The sequence below is a fragment of the Botrytis byssoidea genome (genome assembly GCF_014898295.1).
Source record: "Botrytis byssoidea strain MUCL 94 chromosome Unknown BBYS_017, whole genome shotgun sequence".
Taxonomy (NCBI): Eukaryota; Fungi; Ascomycota; class Leotiomycetes; order Helotiales; family Sclerotiniaceae; genus Botrytis; species Botrytis byssoidea.
The window spans coordinates 942400-959180 of record NW_024065858.1 but is presented as its reverse complement, the minus strand read 5'-3'; the positions used below and the strand labels follow the sequence as shown (position 1 = coordinate 959180).

The 16781-nt window shown below is 41.4% G+C and overlaps 3 protein-coding genes across 3 annotated transcripts; 1 reads left to right on the top strand and 2 right to left on the bottom strand.

Annotated features, from left to right (window-relative positions):
- Positions 1-336: 336 nt before the first annotated feature.
- EAE97_008346 (uncharacterized protein) lies at positions 337-8305 on the bottom strand (the record flags this gene model as incomplete). The annotated part of the gene is made up of 5 exons (XM_038878860.1): positions 337-780; positions 834-916; positions 966-1331; positions 1391-7607; positions 7688-8305. 5 exons carry the CDS (start codon positions 8303-8305, stop codon positions 337-339), a joined length of 7728 nt encoding a protein of 2575 aa, XP_038730540.1.
- A 2335-nt stretch (positions 8306-10640) lies between these two features.
- On the bottom strand, positions 10641-12022 carry EAE97_008345 (uncharacterized protein; the record flags this gene model as incomplete). Its single annotated transcript, XM_038878859.1, has 3 exons — positions 10641-11623; positions 11723-11893; positions 11944-12022. The coding sequence occupies 3 exons, from the start codon at positions 12020-12022 to the stop codon at positions 10641-10643; spliced, it is 1233 nt and encodes a 410-aa protein (XP_038730539.1).
- Positions 12023-13156: 1134 nt separating this feature from the next.
- On the top strand, positions 13157-14850 carry EAE97_008344 (uncharacterized protein; the record flags this gene model as incomplete). Its single annotated transcript, XM_038878858.1, has 4 exons — positions 13157-13231; positions 13284-14396; positions 14450-14634; positions 14691-14850. The coding sequence occupies 4 exons, from the start codon at positions 13157-13159 to the stop codon at positions 14848-14850; spliced, it is 1533 nt and encodes a 510-aa protein (XP_038730538.1).
- Between the last annotated feature and the right edge of the window lie 1931 nt (positions 14851-16781).

Genomic DNA, 16781 nt, shown 5'->3' with positions numbered 1-16781 from the left:
GTTGTTATTATAAAAATAGTTTTTTTGTAACGAAAATTGTAACAGTTTCCTTTTTTTTTTTAGAAAATAATGAAATTATTTTATAAAAATTTGATCAATAAAAAACCTAGATTTTAATTATTTTTTAAGATCTTTTATTCAAGAAAATAATAATTAATTATTAAGATATTAATATTTTAAAAAGCTTGATTTAAATAATTTTCGAAATAACTCATTCATTAATATAAACCATTTACTAGTAAAACACATTAAATATAAACAGAACATTGCATATTAAATCTAAAGTGCGTCTACAAAACTAACAAGCATTCCATCTACCCTTTTTACTTCTCATTTTCATAATCTTGACAGTATTTCGAATAAGAAATCATATCCTGGCTCAACACCTCGTCTCCATTCTTCCATACCCGGCCTCAAATTTAAGTCATGAATATGTTTTGCACAAGACACCCCCAACAAACCAGACTGTACTCCATGCTCCTTCAAAGCGGTCACAAATTTCTTCGCCGTATGAAATGGAACAATCTCATCATCCTCGCCATGTATTAAAAATGTTGGTGTGGTGTATATACCGGATCGGAGTTGAGCCATAGGACTGATGAACGCGACACGTTCTCGATCCGGTTTTCTACACCAATCATCATCAGAGATACCATTCAGCATAATACTAAGGCCATTCCCTTCTTTAAAAAGAGACAACATAAGCTCGGATCTCGGATCTCCTGGACGAACCCATCCTAGGCCTGTTGAATCGATGCTCTCAGCATCATAATTTGTGATCTAATCCTATATTAGTTTATCATCGCTCGATTCAAAATGAGGAAATTTCTCACCGGACGCGTGGAAAGGGATTTTCTAATCGTGTCCAGGGATAACTTCCTTCCCGGGTATTGATTTGCACGACTGATATCTAAATCTGCTGACATTAGTTCACCATAACTTTGGTTTCGAATCTGTTCACTTACCTCCCGATTCGAAATCCGTTGGACTATAAAATGCTAATATTGCACAAGGAGGCTCTAGGCCAATATTTTTGGTTGTCCATGCGGTTGTCATTGCCAAATGACCTCCTGTTGACCAACCAATCATGACAATCTTGGTAGGATCTATCTTGATTCCTCTATCACTCACAAGCCCTGGCAGTTTGGTTTGAGCCCAAAAATATGCATCACGAATATCTGCTATGGGGCCGTTGATAAGATCTACCTCTGGGCATAATCTGTAATCCAAACTAATAGGAATTACGTTATTTGCAAGGAGAAGTGATGTTTGAGCTGGACGAATGGCTTTTCTTGATAATGTCATATGTCCGCCGCCGTGGATCATCAAGGCTGGAATCAAATAGTCAACATATGAAAAACCGAGAAGAGGTGCTTTGGTATTACCTTACCTATAGGCATTGGATTGATCGGTGCCACCTCCGGTAGGAAGATATCCGCTAGTACTTCAACACCATCAACAATTTTATAAGTCACCGTTTCGACTCTTTGACCCAATTTCGACTCCCTCTTCGCAGTGCATTCACGACTTGGAGTTTTGAGGAGCTTGGTAGAAGCGATAAGTAGACGCTGCGTATTGGAATCTGGCGTTGATCCTTCCGTATACGACGCTGAAGCATATCCTGCCTTTTTAAAGCACTGCATCCAAAATTCTGGTGGTTGAAGAGGATAATTGGTGTCATCTCCTAACCACCAACCATCTAGAAGTCCATACACCACATCATACCAATCAATGAGCTTCGTAACTTCAGAGAGAATAACGAAGCCGCCATCTCTCAATGTTTCCCTCAAATGTCTAGTCGAAGAAGTCTTGTTAGTGGTTGCATGGACACAATTTGTTCCTATAACGATGTCATATTGTCCTCTCATATTCGCTGGAATATCCTTTTCGAGGTTCAAAGTTTGGAACTTCATCCAATCATACTTCGCAAATTTTGTCTTGGCATTTTTGACAAGTGAAGGAGAAATATCTGTGAAAGTGTATTCAACTGGTCGACCAGCTTCTTGAAGGATTTCTGCAAGTCGTGTGGTTGTTCCGCCGAATCCAGCTCCAACCTCTAGAATTTTGATTGGTCCATGACCGGTAGTGTTGATCACGATTTGTCTCATAAAATCGACCAATTGCTCAGTGAGAGTACCAAGCATAGGCGAAGTAGTGTAATAGTCTCCCATTGTCCTTTGTGCTGCCGAGGTACCAAACATTAGTGCAACAGGATCAGCTTTTCCAGTCAAACAGCTCGCGAGTTTTGGACCAGTCAATTCCATTAGTCTCGATTCTGCTGCGTAGGCAGGATATTGTCGCAGCAAGTTTTGAAGCAATTCATCCGAACTCAAATTTGAAAGACTTCTTGAGGTTCGAAAATATTTGCTGCCTTTCTTTTCAATGATCTTTCCTGTCTGCAGTATTTCCATATATCGAGCCATAACTTTTGAATGTTTCGGAAGATAAGTAATATCTGGTAACTCTTGCCCATTGCCAAGTTTCCATAAATCAGCATCAAGTGTTCTAAACGCCTCTGCAATGTATGCTATCAATAGTTCATCTTGCTTTGGACCAACTTCAGACCAGTAATTGATATATCCGAGCTTCTTGGCAGCAGGTTCAAAGGCTGCTTGACTTTTCTCAATTATGTCCATGGGGTTTGCTAGAACTACCGGTGGATTTGCAATGGCTCTTTCAAGACTGTTGGATAAGCTCGTGTTGCCGTTTGAAACTGCAATGATAGGTTTTTGTTGTTGTTGGGTTGCCTCAATGCCGAGATACTTCAATACCTCTTTGACTGTTGACTCTAGACTGAGATCATCCTCATCAATTTCGATTGGAAATTTATCTTCAAGCTCACTTTTCAACTCGACAGCCGAAAGCGAATCAACACCAAGGTCTTGCAGAGCTGCTGAATCTCGGATTTCGTCAATTGGAGCTCCACATATCTCAGAAATCATTTGTAACACCTTTTGTCTTTGTAATGAATTGCTGTCATGCTTAGAAGAGGCTTTGGGTGTTTGTTGAATGATCTCAGATGCCGCTGATCTGGCTTTTATCGGCTTTGATTTGCTCGATTGTGTTGTAGAAACGAAAATCCGGAGCAAATTTGCATAGGTGCTCATCATAAGATCCTCAGCTGCAATCTCTTTCCCAAATTTTGTTTGCAGTTCCTCGGCAAGCTCAACGGCTGCCAACGAATCCACTCCAAGATCACCAATATTCACATCATCAATAATTTCCGTATCAGAAAGACCTGTATATGAGGCAATCAAATTTTTCAGATTGTCTGCCCCCGACACAAAGTCTGTAGGTGTAGGTGGCCCTTCATCATCAGAATCATCAATACTACTTCTCGAATCATCTTCAGTTGGTGACCCTGGAGTTGTAATCGGCGTTAACGTTCTCATGAGCTCTTGCTTCAGTGGTGCATTGTTTGATACTTTCGGATTTGCTGCAGCAAGCATTTTCTCGAGCTTTGTTATCAATAACTTTGTGAAACTGACTCCAGTGCTGGTCATTACCAATTTTCCATCTCGAGTGAAAACATAGATGTCACCAGTGGCTTGGGTAGTACTAGTTGGTGTGAACATAGCATACACCGTCCAATACTTGCAATTTGTGAAATTGCATGATGAGACTGACATGATTGTACTGTCAACACCGGTAGCAACGTACACTTCATCAGAGGAGCAGTGAGAGCTACTATTGATAAGTAAACCAACAACTTGAATAAAGGTATCCAAAGCGACGGTGTCGCAGATATGATTGATTGTGCTCTCCTGTACCTCGACGGGGAAAGGAGGCAACTCAATATCTGCAATTGCCTGATTTCCATCCATCGTGATGTTTGAAATCCCATGTAAGAAGTCCGAATAGTGTACAACTGTTGAGAAAAGACCATATGCTCGTTTGGACATCAATTTCTCAGTACCCGGTTGCTTTATCAATGCATTGACACGATCCGATATAAGTCTCTCATAAGTTGAAAGTTGTGGTTGAGTAGTCAAACCAATCATTCCTTTTGCGTGTATCGTGGGCCTAGATTTTGAGTCGACCTTCAACGAACTTTTCATTACAAAGGTCCAGATATGTGGTTCTGAAGATTCCTCCAATATCAAGGACACTTCTCGGTCCATGTAAATACCAAGAGGAGCTTGGAAAGTCAAGCCATCAAAGAACATCGACTTTTTTTCAACATCAGCACCTGAAATCTGTAATGCCATGGCTGCACACTCCATATACATTGACGCGGGGCATAATGGCTGTCTTCTAACTGCATGACCCGATACAATTCTGGAATATCTTTCAGTATCAATGTGGATTTTGTATTCTTTTCGCGACCCGTCTGTTTTCGTCACGAGCTGTTTGGGAGCTTGAATTTGGAAGTCTTTTGTAGGCTTGAGTACGGTCGAAGAGATTCTATCTTGAGCTTCGATTACTCTATCTATGTTTTCCAACCAGTGTGGCGTACGTTGGAATTGATATGGTGGAAGCCAAATTTGCTTATATCCTCCCTCTTGTGGCGGCGATAGAAAGGTCCAGAATGATACTGGAACGCCTTCACGCCAAAGGTTTGTTGTAATAGCCGAGAGTACAGCCATTGGATCTTGAGAGTTCTTGAGCTTCATCTCTTGGAAACAATGATCATCCGGTTTCTGAACAGCTCTCTTGACCATTGCTATTCCTGGAGAATTCATTCCAGCTTCTAGAAAGAGACATGGTCCTAATCTTCTTTCAATTCTTCGAATGGCATCGAGGAAATAGACAGGTTCCCTGGTGTGCTCTGAAAGACGACTTGGCAATATTTCTTCCAATGAATCCAAAGTACAGCTCTCAACTAGAATCTTTGCTTGATTGAACTTCAAGGTCTCTGCAAACTCATCGATGTCTTTCAGAAGTGGTTCTGTAAACTTGGAGTGGAAGCCGTGGCTAACATCAAGGCGTTGAGATTTAATACCGTTGAATCGAGAATCGATTCTTAGCAATTCCTCGACTTCGGCTATCGACATTAAATTGCCGACAATAATTTGACTTGTAGGAGCATTGAAACAGGCTATCTCCAATTCTCCAGCTCCTGAATTAATACAAGCTATGATATCTTGTACACGCTCCTTATTGGCATGAATTGCGAGCATTGTCCCCCTTTCTGGACCCCATTTCGTTTGCATCAGTGAAGCTCTAGTAGCAATCAATTTGATTCCGTCTTGTATTGATAGTACTCCAGCTACAGTCATAGCAGTCAATTCGCCGAAGCTATGACCCACTACTGTATCTATTTCTAGTCCAGCGTCAATCCAACATTTCGCGCATGCATATTGCATTGCAAAAGTACCGCATTGAAGTGCAACGATATCTGTGATTGGCTCAGATTGAAATATCGCTGGCAAGATAGCTGAGAAGCCGAGATTCGTAACAAGATCGTTGCAATCATCTATATACCCTCGAAGTTGGGGGTGAGATTGGTACAACTTCTTGTCAAGTCCAACTATTTGTTTACTTTGACCTCCAAAAACTAGTACGGTATGCTTTAGTACCTTTGGGGTCTCAAAACACGACTGAGTATCCGTTTTCAATAGTTGAATAAGTCGATCGATATTTGACTCTGTCGTAGTCCAACGAAATTTATGATGTTGCCTTCGTTCACTTAACGTAAACGCCAAGTCATCGAGACTTGGTTTTGGCGATGCAGCTGCAAGATAGTCTCCAAGACTCTTCGCATACTTCAACACGCTATCTTTTGTTGATGCGCTTAGAATAATTGGAAAATTTGCACTAATCTGAAGTGGATTCTTTGGTGCTTCTATGTATTGTCGTGGACCTTCACATATCAACATGGCAGCATTACTTCCAGCAGCTCCATAGCTATTCACGCAAGCTGCCCGGAATGGAGCATTCCACGGTATAGCTTTTGTAGTGATTGCCATTCGATCCGGCTCCAGAGCTGGAATCTTTGGATTAAGGGTGTTGTGACTTGCGAGAGGCGGGATGATTCCTTTGTTGATCATTGCAATTAGTTTCAGTAAACCAGCAACTCCAGCTCCGGTCTCGCAATGCCCAATGTTGCCCTTGATAGATCCTAAGTATAGAGAATTGGTTCTCTCAGATCCTCCGAATACTTGTCGAATGCTTGCTACTTCGAGTGGGTCACCAGCTTGGGTACCAGTACCATGAGCCTCTACATAAGACACCTGGTCCGGTTTCATTTTGGCTTTATTCAATATGTTCTGATATAACTGGATTTGTGCCGGGGATGAAGGAATTGTAAGTGAAGATGATAAACCTCCTTGATTTGTCGCCGCTCCAGGAATGACACTGAGGACTTGATCTCCATCTGCAACCGCCTGTTTCAATGACTTCAAGAAAATCAGCCCACCTCCTTCGGCCCTGCAATATCCATCAGCTGACTCGCAAAATGGTTTGCATTGCCCTGTAGGACTCAAAAATCCAGCTTTTGCCAGATCTAGATAATTGTTGATGCCAGTCATGATATTGATCCCACCAGTCAAAGCCATTGGGCATTCTCCACTTTGTATGGCCCGAACTGCTCGATGAATTGCTACTAGTGAAGAAGAACATGCAGTATCGATAACTTCTGATGGGCCACTCCATCCAAAGTAGTAGCTGATTTTACCACATAGAAAAGCCCTGATAGTTCCGGTTGATGTATAAGCGGTTGGTGCGTTCGAGTTTGTATTATCAAGGTATTCCACAAAGCTAGCCCCTATGAAACACCCTATCGGATCATTATTTTCGCGTTTATGCGAACGTAAGTACCCGCTAGACTCCATTGCTTCATATGCAAGCTCGAGCAAGATTCTTTGCTGGGGATCCATGTTTACCGCTTCTCTTGGATTTGTGCGGAAAAATGCATGGTCAAAATCTTTCACGATGTCCAAAAAATTACCAAAGAACTTTCTTTTGCCAGCGAATTTCCAGTCTTGTGAAGCTCTGAAACTACGATGTAATTCAAAGCGATCATTGGGAACTTCTTTCGCAGCTGAGGTTCCTTTTGATATCAGATCCCAAAGTTCTTCCAGATTATTTGCACCAGGTAGACGACATGAGGCCCCAACCACGGCGACGGCATCATCAGGAAAAGAATAATGCGTTTCTTCTCGTGGTTTAGGTACCGATGGCACAGCTCCGTTGATTGCACTGAGAACATCGAGTTTTGTTATGCGCAATTGCTTCTTATGGAATGGTGCCAACGGGACACAATCACCGATACCAAAAGTTGCGAATACATGTGATCTCTTTCCACTCTTCTCAAGTTCATTTGCTAGTTTTGTGAGAAGAGTATACCATTCACACCTTGATGCTAAGATTGTCTGCACAGCCTCATGGCTCAGAGATTCGTTTTCGAGTAGCCGCCCCGTCTTATTTGATCTCATTGGTGCCTGCAGAGCGGATACCGGTGGAAGTTGCAAGGAATCTATTTTATCGCATAGACCGCACAATTCTAACGAGAGCTCTGCATTCTCAGGATTATGTACCTTTCCTCGGAGATGCATTTCTTGTACAAGTAGGCCTTGCTCGCGTGCATATGCTTGTACTTTGGCAAGTACTGGCACTGACCCTACCATGCTAATAGTTTTGGGGTCAGTAACAGCGGAAATGTGTGCCTAAAGTATAGAACGTGATTAGAAATTGACCCTTCAATCCATATGTTTGTGGGGTTAATATTAAGACGAGAACGACTTACGCCTGGGAATTTGGACACAATCTCTTCCCCTTGTCCTATACGTTTCAAGCGTACGACAATTGTTGTTGGTCCTGGTATATTTTCATCATCACCCAGCTCTCCGTATGCCCCTATTCCAAGGGCAATACGCATGGCCACAGATGCATATTTCGCCAATTCTATTTCATCTTTCGAACAAGCGATTGCCATAGCTGGTAATAAGCCACCACAATATCCTTGAATTCCCCCACCGTTTCGAACTTGAGTGAGAAATTCAGAATGTCTCATTCCATTCAATCCAAGAAATTGAAAGTATTGTCCTATTTGAATTATGACTAAAAGAGGTAATGATAATATGCCGGACATTGCATTTGCAATGGGTTCGGATTCACCAGTTGTAATCCAGTTAGACAAATTTTTCATATATCTTGGCCCTTGTTTGAGAGCCGCAATATCCTCCCTATGATTTGCGAAAGTTTGCCAAGTCTGAGGAAGATCTTGGATATCTTGAACAAAAGGTTTCAAGAATTGGTTTTGGCAAAGGAAAGAGTGTAGTCGATCGAGGTAAATTTTCTGTGGAGCTTTGCTTTGAGGACAGAATATAGCCACGGATGGCATCTCGTCACTTGTTGAACGCATGATGTACAAGGTATATGGTGTTGAAACTAGGAACTCCAATAAATACTAACTGAAGCGTTCGATGGACTGGAATTGTGTTTGCTTTAACCCATTCACACATGGTCAGTCATATAGCTTCAAGTTTGGAAGTTATCATCTCCCGCTACACTGATATATCCATCAGTGAAATATCTTCCTTCATTTTTTCATTCCGACAGCCACGTTTTTCAATGAAACTAGTCTTTATTCCGATCATCTAACACTGATTAATCTCCACTGGTCACTTTCTTCTGCAACCCTTTGAATGTAGATGATTGGTATATCATGGCGCCCAAATTGCATTTTTCGTTTCTCATCAGCTTGCACAAGCTTCTCAATTCGAGGTTTTCATCATTGATCTATTCACTTTCGGATAATGACACCTATATTATGAAAATTGAACACAACAAATCTTGTATCTCGACCAGAATTTGATTTTCAATTGGATTCGGACCTGTCTTATGCTACTTTTGGATCTCCAAGACCGTTCTATGTGTATGAAGCAAGTATTGCAATAAGATTAGATTCTTTTGATGTTTAACAAAGGCACTGGAAGTGTTATATCCGGTAATTTACACGAAGGAAACGCTCCGAGCTTGAGTTAGTCAGAAAGTCTGGATCTCGAAGGGCAGTCTGTGTCGACAAACGCGTTTGCCTAAAATGGAAGAATCACATCGAAATAATATCTAGATCTAAAGAAACTGGATCCCATCATCTACTTCAGGCTAAAACAAACTCCGGGAGAGCATTTACTCACTTGTTTGTTCAACTTTAGTATCTATATGGGATTTCTCTTCGAAAACTCCACTTAACTTGAGCTTAGATGCTCTGATAAGTTGCATCCAGGGCTTAGCGGTAATACTTATTGCGGGAGCCGCATCTTTCCGTAATTAAAGGCTACATTAAGGCTTGTTTCTATTCCCCCATGGTAGACTTCAAACATCACCAACTGTCAAATCCCAATCAGCCCAAGTAGCATGAAATTTATGAGGCTCACATGGTTGTAAATTATAGGGATTGTGATACTTGGACAATCGTGTTCCCACTTGGCTATATCAGTATGTGTGTGTGTGATGGTAATGGTCATGGTTATGAGAATAGTCTTGCCATGGTCAGAAGTTTGTGGTATGTTGAGGCTTGAGGCTTGCCTTTCTCCAGTCGCGAATCGAAATCGAATATGAGGTCCGTCTGTATTCTATTGTAAATATCGTGGAGCATCAATTGGTGCGGTAATCTGTTACTAACCAACCGGCTCGAAGTACTTCCGTGGCTTTCCGGCTCCCGGGAAAATCTATCATCATAGCTATGCCTAATCTTGACATTACGAAGTGAATGAGTAAAGTAATGTGAGATCTCCTGCCCTTTGCCGATACAGGAAAATCAAGACACGTCAAGATTTTCAGTAACGCCACCTTCAATGTAGAATTTGCCATGTGTGCCTTGAAATTCTTACATCGGGAAATCAACGTGCGCAGTCAGATTAGCACACGAAGTCTAAGTTCAATGTTTATGTGTTTGTTTGCAGCTCTGTCAGAGCTATGGCAGATCATGTTCAGCATGGATCCTCAGACCTCCCGGAAGCCGTAAAAACCGAATTTTGGTTGAAAATATGGCTTGTAAATGGGGTCAATTGCTACCATAATCTCTATTAGCTTGTCGCTTGTTTCTATTTACATGATGAACTGTTCCACTGAGTATATGTTTCAACCTCCATTGCAAATATTTTGACTCAATAACAACGTTACCCCAGGACGTTACTCAAAAGTTGGTTCTAAGCACAATACATATACAAATTCTCGGAGATTCAGAGTCTCATATGTCAGGTTGCTACTTGACTCTCGTGCATTTCGGTAAGATGTTTAAAACATGTGACGATGTAACATCTGGCATGAGAATCTTGCTTTACAACCCTTTGGAAGGCTTAGGACAGAGTAGAGCTTAGATTTTCCATTCAGTTACGTGAGTAATGAAGTGATAAAGAGCCTAAATATGCGTGTTTCTTCTAGAATTCTTCGAAGCCAACATCAAGTGGGATATTGATTCTCGAAAAGCTAATGGTGTGTGTGTACTCTCAATAACAAAGATCCAACTGACTATTTCTAGTGATATAAATGAGCGAAAGTCTCCAAGTCGCCTCTTCCTCTGCACGATCAAGATTATTGATAGTTCAGAAATACGTGGTCATGACTAGCATCTAGATTGGAGGATCATTGAGAAAACTCGAGAGTCAAGAAAATCAGAACGAGCAACAGCTGTGCCGGTAAAGTCGGCAACTTATTCACCTAGGATACACAATACCATCCCCCCTATCTGCCCATCAAACAGCATTAGTGAAGACAATAGCACTCCCGCCACTACTAGCATTAAGATTTTCAATCGTAGATTTCTCCTCGATGATCTGAGCCTGCTCGATTTGGGCCTTCAATCTTGGAAATAACTCCAATGCAGTTTTCCTCAAAGCAGCCTTTCCTTCATCTCCATTTTTTTGTATCCAACCATCCAAGAACTCCGATTCTTTCATCATGGTACCTACTATAGGGAACGGGAAATCACTGCCGTAAGTAGTTCTCCCAGGCCCCAACCATTTTTCAATGTACCCCACAGGCCCACTGTAACTGCTCGCTGCCAAGTCAGTGTAGAAGCTTCTCGCTTCCCTCATGAATTGCTCCGGTTTCTGAACACTGCGACAAGCGTCAAAAGTCAAATTTGTAACCGAGGAGCTAACATAAGGAAGGGCACCTCCTGCGTGCGAAAGAAGGATCTTGAGTTTTGGATATGAAGATAGAGTATTGGCGTAGATGAGAGAACAAGCTGTGCGTGTCATCTCATGTGTAAAGTCGACAATAGGAGGGATTGAAGAATTGTTCTCGAGTGATTGTGGAGATAGTGAATTAGCAATGGGATGTATGAATACCACCGCGCTGATTCTATTCAATTCTTCCCAAACGGGTCGAAATATGTCGTGGCCAAGATATTTCCCATCATAGCTAGTCAAAAGTGTGAAACCTTCTGGATTGAGCTTTTCATAACAAAACTTGATGCTAGCAAGTACTTCTGGTAGGGAAGCTACAGTTATGATTGGAATGGTGGCAAAGAAGCCGAACTTGGTGGGATATTGAAGACGTAAATTATGGGCGTAAATGTTGATGTCCTGGCAGAGGGATGAATCACCAAGAGCGGAATGAGCAAATGATAGGATGGACGTCGAGATAGAGTTTTTGGCCATAAAATCAAGAGAGATTTGTGGAGACCATGTTGGGAATGTTAAATCACTGGGTTCTTTGGGGTTTTCTTTGATATCTGGTAAAGCTATCAGAATTTTATAGCAGACTGATGCCGAGAGATATTCAATAGAGGAAGCTCGGGGATACCAGTCAGGATCAAATGGAATGTACATACAGTCAAGATAGACAGGTGGAATCATATGGTGATGAGTATCTATTTTCTCTATTGTTCTTGCTGGCCGAGTATCTGGTAAAACGCAAGCAATTTGCGATCGTGGTGTAATATGCCGAAGTCGAAATTGTTTACCATGATAACGCAGGAAAGAGCTGACGTCTTCTCTATTGACTTCAAGTTTGGTTAGTAAGTCTTATTGCAACAATTGATAAGAGACATACTGTAGAATACTATGCACGTTATTGTAAAAATAACTGCAACAATTATGATGCATATTGAGATTACAGATAACGTTGGCATAATGCATTCATTTCAGTCTCGGCTGTCTATTGAATTGAGGTGCATACGCGGCATCAATTCAGTTTGGATTTGAGACGATTGTGGATGCTAGCTTGCATGCTCAGGTAACTCACGCTGCAGGTAAAAGTTTTGACGTAGGTATAATGATGAGGTTGTGTAATGCTATCATCAAGCTGGCCCATGATCTGTCATATATGACAACCGGCTGTTTTCCCTTTTTCTTTTTCTTTTCTGATTGTCTAATCTCCTGATACTGAAAATAGACTTCAAGAGCTCCCATTACATCACATTAATCACATATCCATACCAAATATACGAGGTTGATTCTGAAGCTATTCTCAACCTTGAACGACAATTCCTTAAGGGGTGGTGGTTCATTTCTGCTCTCTCGACTTTTTCCTGTGAATCGGACGCTAGACCTCATTTTCGACGAGACATTGAAAAGTTGATCTTAACACAATGTATTGGGGGTTCATCTCGAACACCAAGACAGAAGACAGGACCATAAATAGAATGCCCAAGCTTGCAAGACAACATTCAAAGGTTGAAACAATTCCCATAAATCTCGTATACGAAAGCAGATTCCTCTTCACACGTTTGCGTCATATCAAGGTCTCGATCCTCAAATTCAGCGATCAATTGGTGCACGAGAATCGACTCCGTGTAATGGAGTAACTCTGTGTAACTCAACATCATTCGGATGCACCATATCAGAGATTACCACAAATCCTTTTGCAAAGTCATGTTTATAACGGTAATTTGGAAACCAACCCCGAATTAGAAGGAGAATAACTTTGGTAAGGCAAGAAACACAGCATGAAGCCATCTTAGTGCCGTCTAGCACAAAATCAGCTTGAGCTACCTTACTCATTTGGTTGAACGTTGTGGGAGGTTACATCTTTTAGTATTTGGGGTTTTACTTGGCAACTAGTCTCACATTATGTTAAGACATGATTCTCAGCTCTTGACAATATTTGTCCCCACTGTCTTGGTATAGGCTTCAAGGTCCGAATGATGATCTTGAACGTATCTGGATGACATTGAACCTTGATCTTGTAGCCTGCTATCTCTTTCTTGCAGATATTGCTTCCAAAATTCCTTTTGCAGTAGATCATCTGAATTTCTGATTCATTCATGATCATGGGGTCGATCAACTTTTTCCCGAATCGTCAAGAAATAATGATACTTGCAGTATTCCTGTTTATTTTTGTAAGCATCCCACTACAATTGGATCGACTTCAATGAGAATAACATATACCAGTACTATCTAGTCTTTGCAATCTACAATCTTTACTTCTCACCATTATCCAAGTTTCCAGGTCCAAAACGTCTGGCGATCTCAAGGTTACCCCTGATACGATACGTAATTCTTGGAACCACTTACAAATATCTGGATGAACTTCATGAAAAATATGGACCAGTGGTTCGAATTGCTCCAGATGAACTTACTACTATCTCTCCTGAGGCTTGGAAAGATGTGTATACCAAAAGACCGCAAATGGCAAAGGATCCTTTTAGCATGACACCTCCTATGAATGGCGCGGAGTCATTATTCACAGCCACTGGTGATACTCATGTTCGTATCCGACGAAATTTTGCCAATGCTTTTTCTGACAAAGCACTTCGAGAGCAAAGTAAGATTATCGAAGGATATATAGCGCTATTACTTCAGAGATTGAGACGTGAAACAATGAAAAGTCCTAATGCAGAAGTTGATCTAGCAAAATTCTTTGGATATCTATCACTGGACATATATGCTGATCTCATGTTCGGAGAATCTTTTCATGGTCTCGAGGGAGACAATGAGCATTCGTGGATCTTGGGATTCTTTTTGGGTGCCAAATTTGGATCCATAAGAAATAGTATTCAAAGATTTCATCCACTCGAAGTTATATTTGGTTGGCTGTTCCTCCGATTAACTGCAAAGATGAGAGCACAAAACTGGAAATTGGCAACAGATAGAATTACCAATCGATTAGAGATGGGAGATCTGGGAGCCGAAAGATCTGATTTCGTTAGCCCTATTATTGGGAATGTCAATGAATCAGATGGTGGAAAAGGTATAACGAGAAAGGAGTTGAATACCAATGGTCTTGCTATTGTGATAGCAGGATGTCAGTTACCCACTGTTGCATTGGCTACGGCTTGTTATTTCTTAATGAGATATCCACGAACAATGAGGAGATTGACTGAAGAGATAAGGTCTTACTACTCGGAAGAAAAGGATATAAGTGTTCAATCGACAGCAGAATTACCTTATTTGGAAGCAGTCATAAATGAGACATTGAGAATTCATCACCCGACACCAATTCACCTACCTAGGAACGTTCCTCCTGAAGGTGCAGCTGTCGCAGGTCAATGGATACCAGGCGGAGTAAGCTAGTAAATCTACCAATTTTGCTTTGACATTGACTGACATCAACATAGAGCGTAATCGGCATAGCAATGCAGACAGCTCAAACTTCGCCCTTGAATTTCTTTGAGCCAAAAGTATTTCAGCCAGAACGTTTCCTTGCAGAGCACCACCCTCTATATGATGCTCGATTTGGAAGGGATCAAAAAGAAGCGTTCAAGCCCTTTTCAGCAGGTCCAAGAAACTGTATGGGAGGGAAGTATGTTCCTTCAGCCGTTTCCACATTCTTAACCAATGCTAAGACGTCCATAATAGAACATTCCTAGCCCAGGCCCGAGTAACACTAGCTCGAATGATATGGAATTTCGAGATGGAGTTGGTAGATAAAAACGACTGGAACTGGACTGATCAGCGAGCGTACCTTGTATTTGAACCAAAAGCTTTGCATGTCAAGTTGAAGGAGAGAGAGGCCTAAGGCGGGGCATGAGGGTATTCAACATACCGGCAGATGAAAGTGTAGGAAACGATTGTTAATACATGCCCAATTACATATCAAATTTCCATCTACTGTGTGAATGATCTCCGAGGGACTCAGAAGAACAACGGGGAGTAATTGTTACGCGTCGTGTGCGTGGTCAATCGCGTCGCGGATCCAAAGAACGATATAGTAAAAGGTGTCAATTCTTTTAAGGATTAGCAACAATTCACCTCAGTGATCTCATATTCGAGCAAAGTATTGTTTAGAATTTCATGTAGTCGATGAATTTACCTGGGCATAATCGTTATCAGAAGCTATACTCGCATCGCATGTGCTGTAAATTAGGTTAGCCTTAGCGCCTAAGCGCCACAATCGGCAAATCTCATCTCATGATCACCAAGTGCGACAATCGGGAGTATTTGTACAGATCAGACGTCATTCTACGGAACTCCCGAACATGGCCAAAGTAAGCTTATGTTAATTCTCCTAAATTTAAGCCTTCGAAAAATCCCATACCTACGTTCATTCGGTTATTGCCAAATGTTGCCTCCAAGGAGCTCCGACGGCAAGGTTGAAATCTTTAATACATATACTTGAAATCTGAAGGGATCGTAAGTACCAGGGGTTTTCGTTCATACGATGCGATTCTTTCCGCGGAAAGAACTACTTCAACTCCAGGTTTACATCTTTCAGGATACCATTCCTCGATCCACTGTTCGATATCATTCTTCAAATCTCTCATCTTAACCTCTAGCTCCGGACATGCCCTTCCGAAATTGCTGTACGCGACAGACAATGAACTTTTATTGTATCTAAGTTATCGAGCCTTTCCAAGACGTATCTATGTATAGTCTTTAGTTTTGCACTCAACGTGTTTGATCGATGAAAAATCAAGATCGATGTCCCAACGCCAACATGGCCTGAGAATTGACCAATCTAGTACACACAGCGTGTCAATTGCAGGATTGAAATACATAGAATGCTTTTGGGGTCTGAATCAGCAATCTCCTTCGAATAGGAGCCTCTAATTCGAGAGAGCAACAGCTCGGCTTGTACGATTGACTCTTAAAAGGGTCCAAAATTCTGGCAGATGCTGACGTGGCTGAAAATCCGTAAGTTCTTCATCCAACCTCAGCCTTCTAGGAATTTCCTCGACAACTTTGCCAAATACGGTCATTTAATCATCGTGGAAGCATGTTGAAATTCGTAGGTCCTGGTTGACGGGGCGATGGTCGCGGAAAGTAGTTTTTGGTAAGAATTCTTGTTGAACGTCGTGTTTTTTGAGATGAAGTCGATGATTTTGACGACTTCTCCGCCATGTCTTCGAGCTCGGAGGAATGGTCAAATATCTATCGTTTCTGTCAGTCATAATCGTTGAAAAATCATAAATCCGTCCTAATTGTCATGGGATTGCGGTCGCTTTGATTATGCTGCAGGTTTGAGCGTATTCTCGCCAGAGATATTTCAATATCGCTGAAATTTAATCAGAGGTGAAACTCTCAGTTAGTCTCTTTCAAGTGAAAGCATGAAAGAATGTTTGCCTCCGTTGAACAGGGGATGAATTATACATACAGTTCAACGTTCTTTGTTGCAGCCGATGTGTCTTGGCATACCTTGAAGCTATGAGTTCTTGTTAAAAGACCAGTATTGTGTATTTCCTACCCCAAATTATTCCAGTCCGAAGAACAGAAACTTGTCTAAATCACGATATATTAGATGAGAATTGTTTTTGATCCTCAAATTCCGTATTATTTTTTTGACACTTTCCGAAATAAAGTGGTACTCCTACAAATTGTGAATGGCACACCTCAGATGGTAACATTCATAACGAATTCTTGAATGCTTCATTGCACCTTGCCATTCTCCGTTCGTCAAACATTCATATTGGGAGAAACGGTGCGAAGTGTGAATCCGAGGTTATTTCCAGA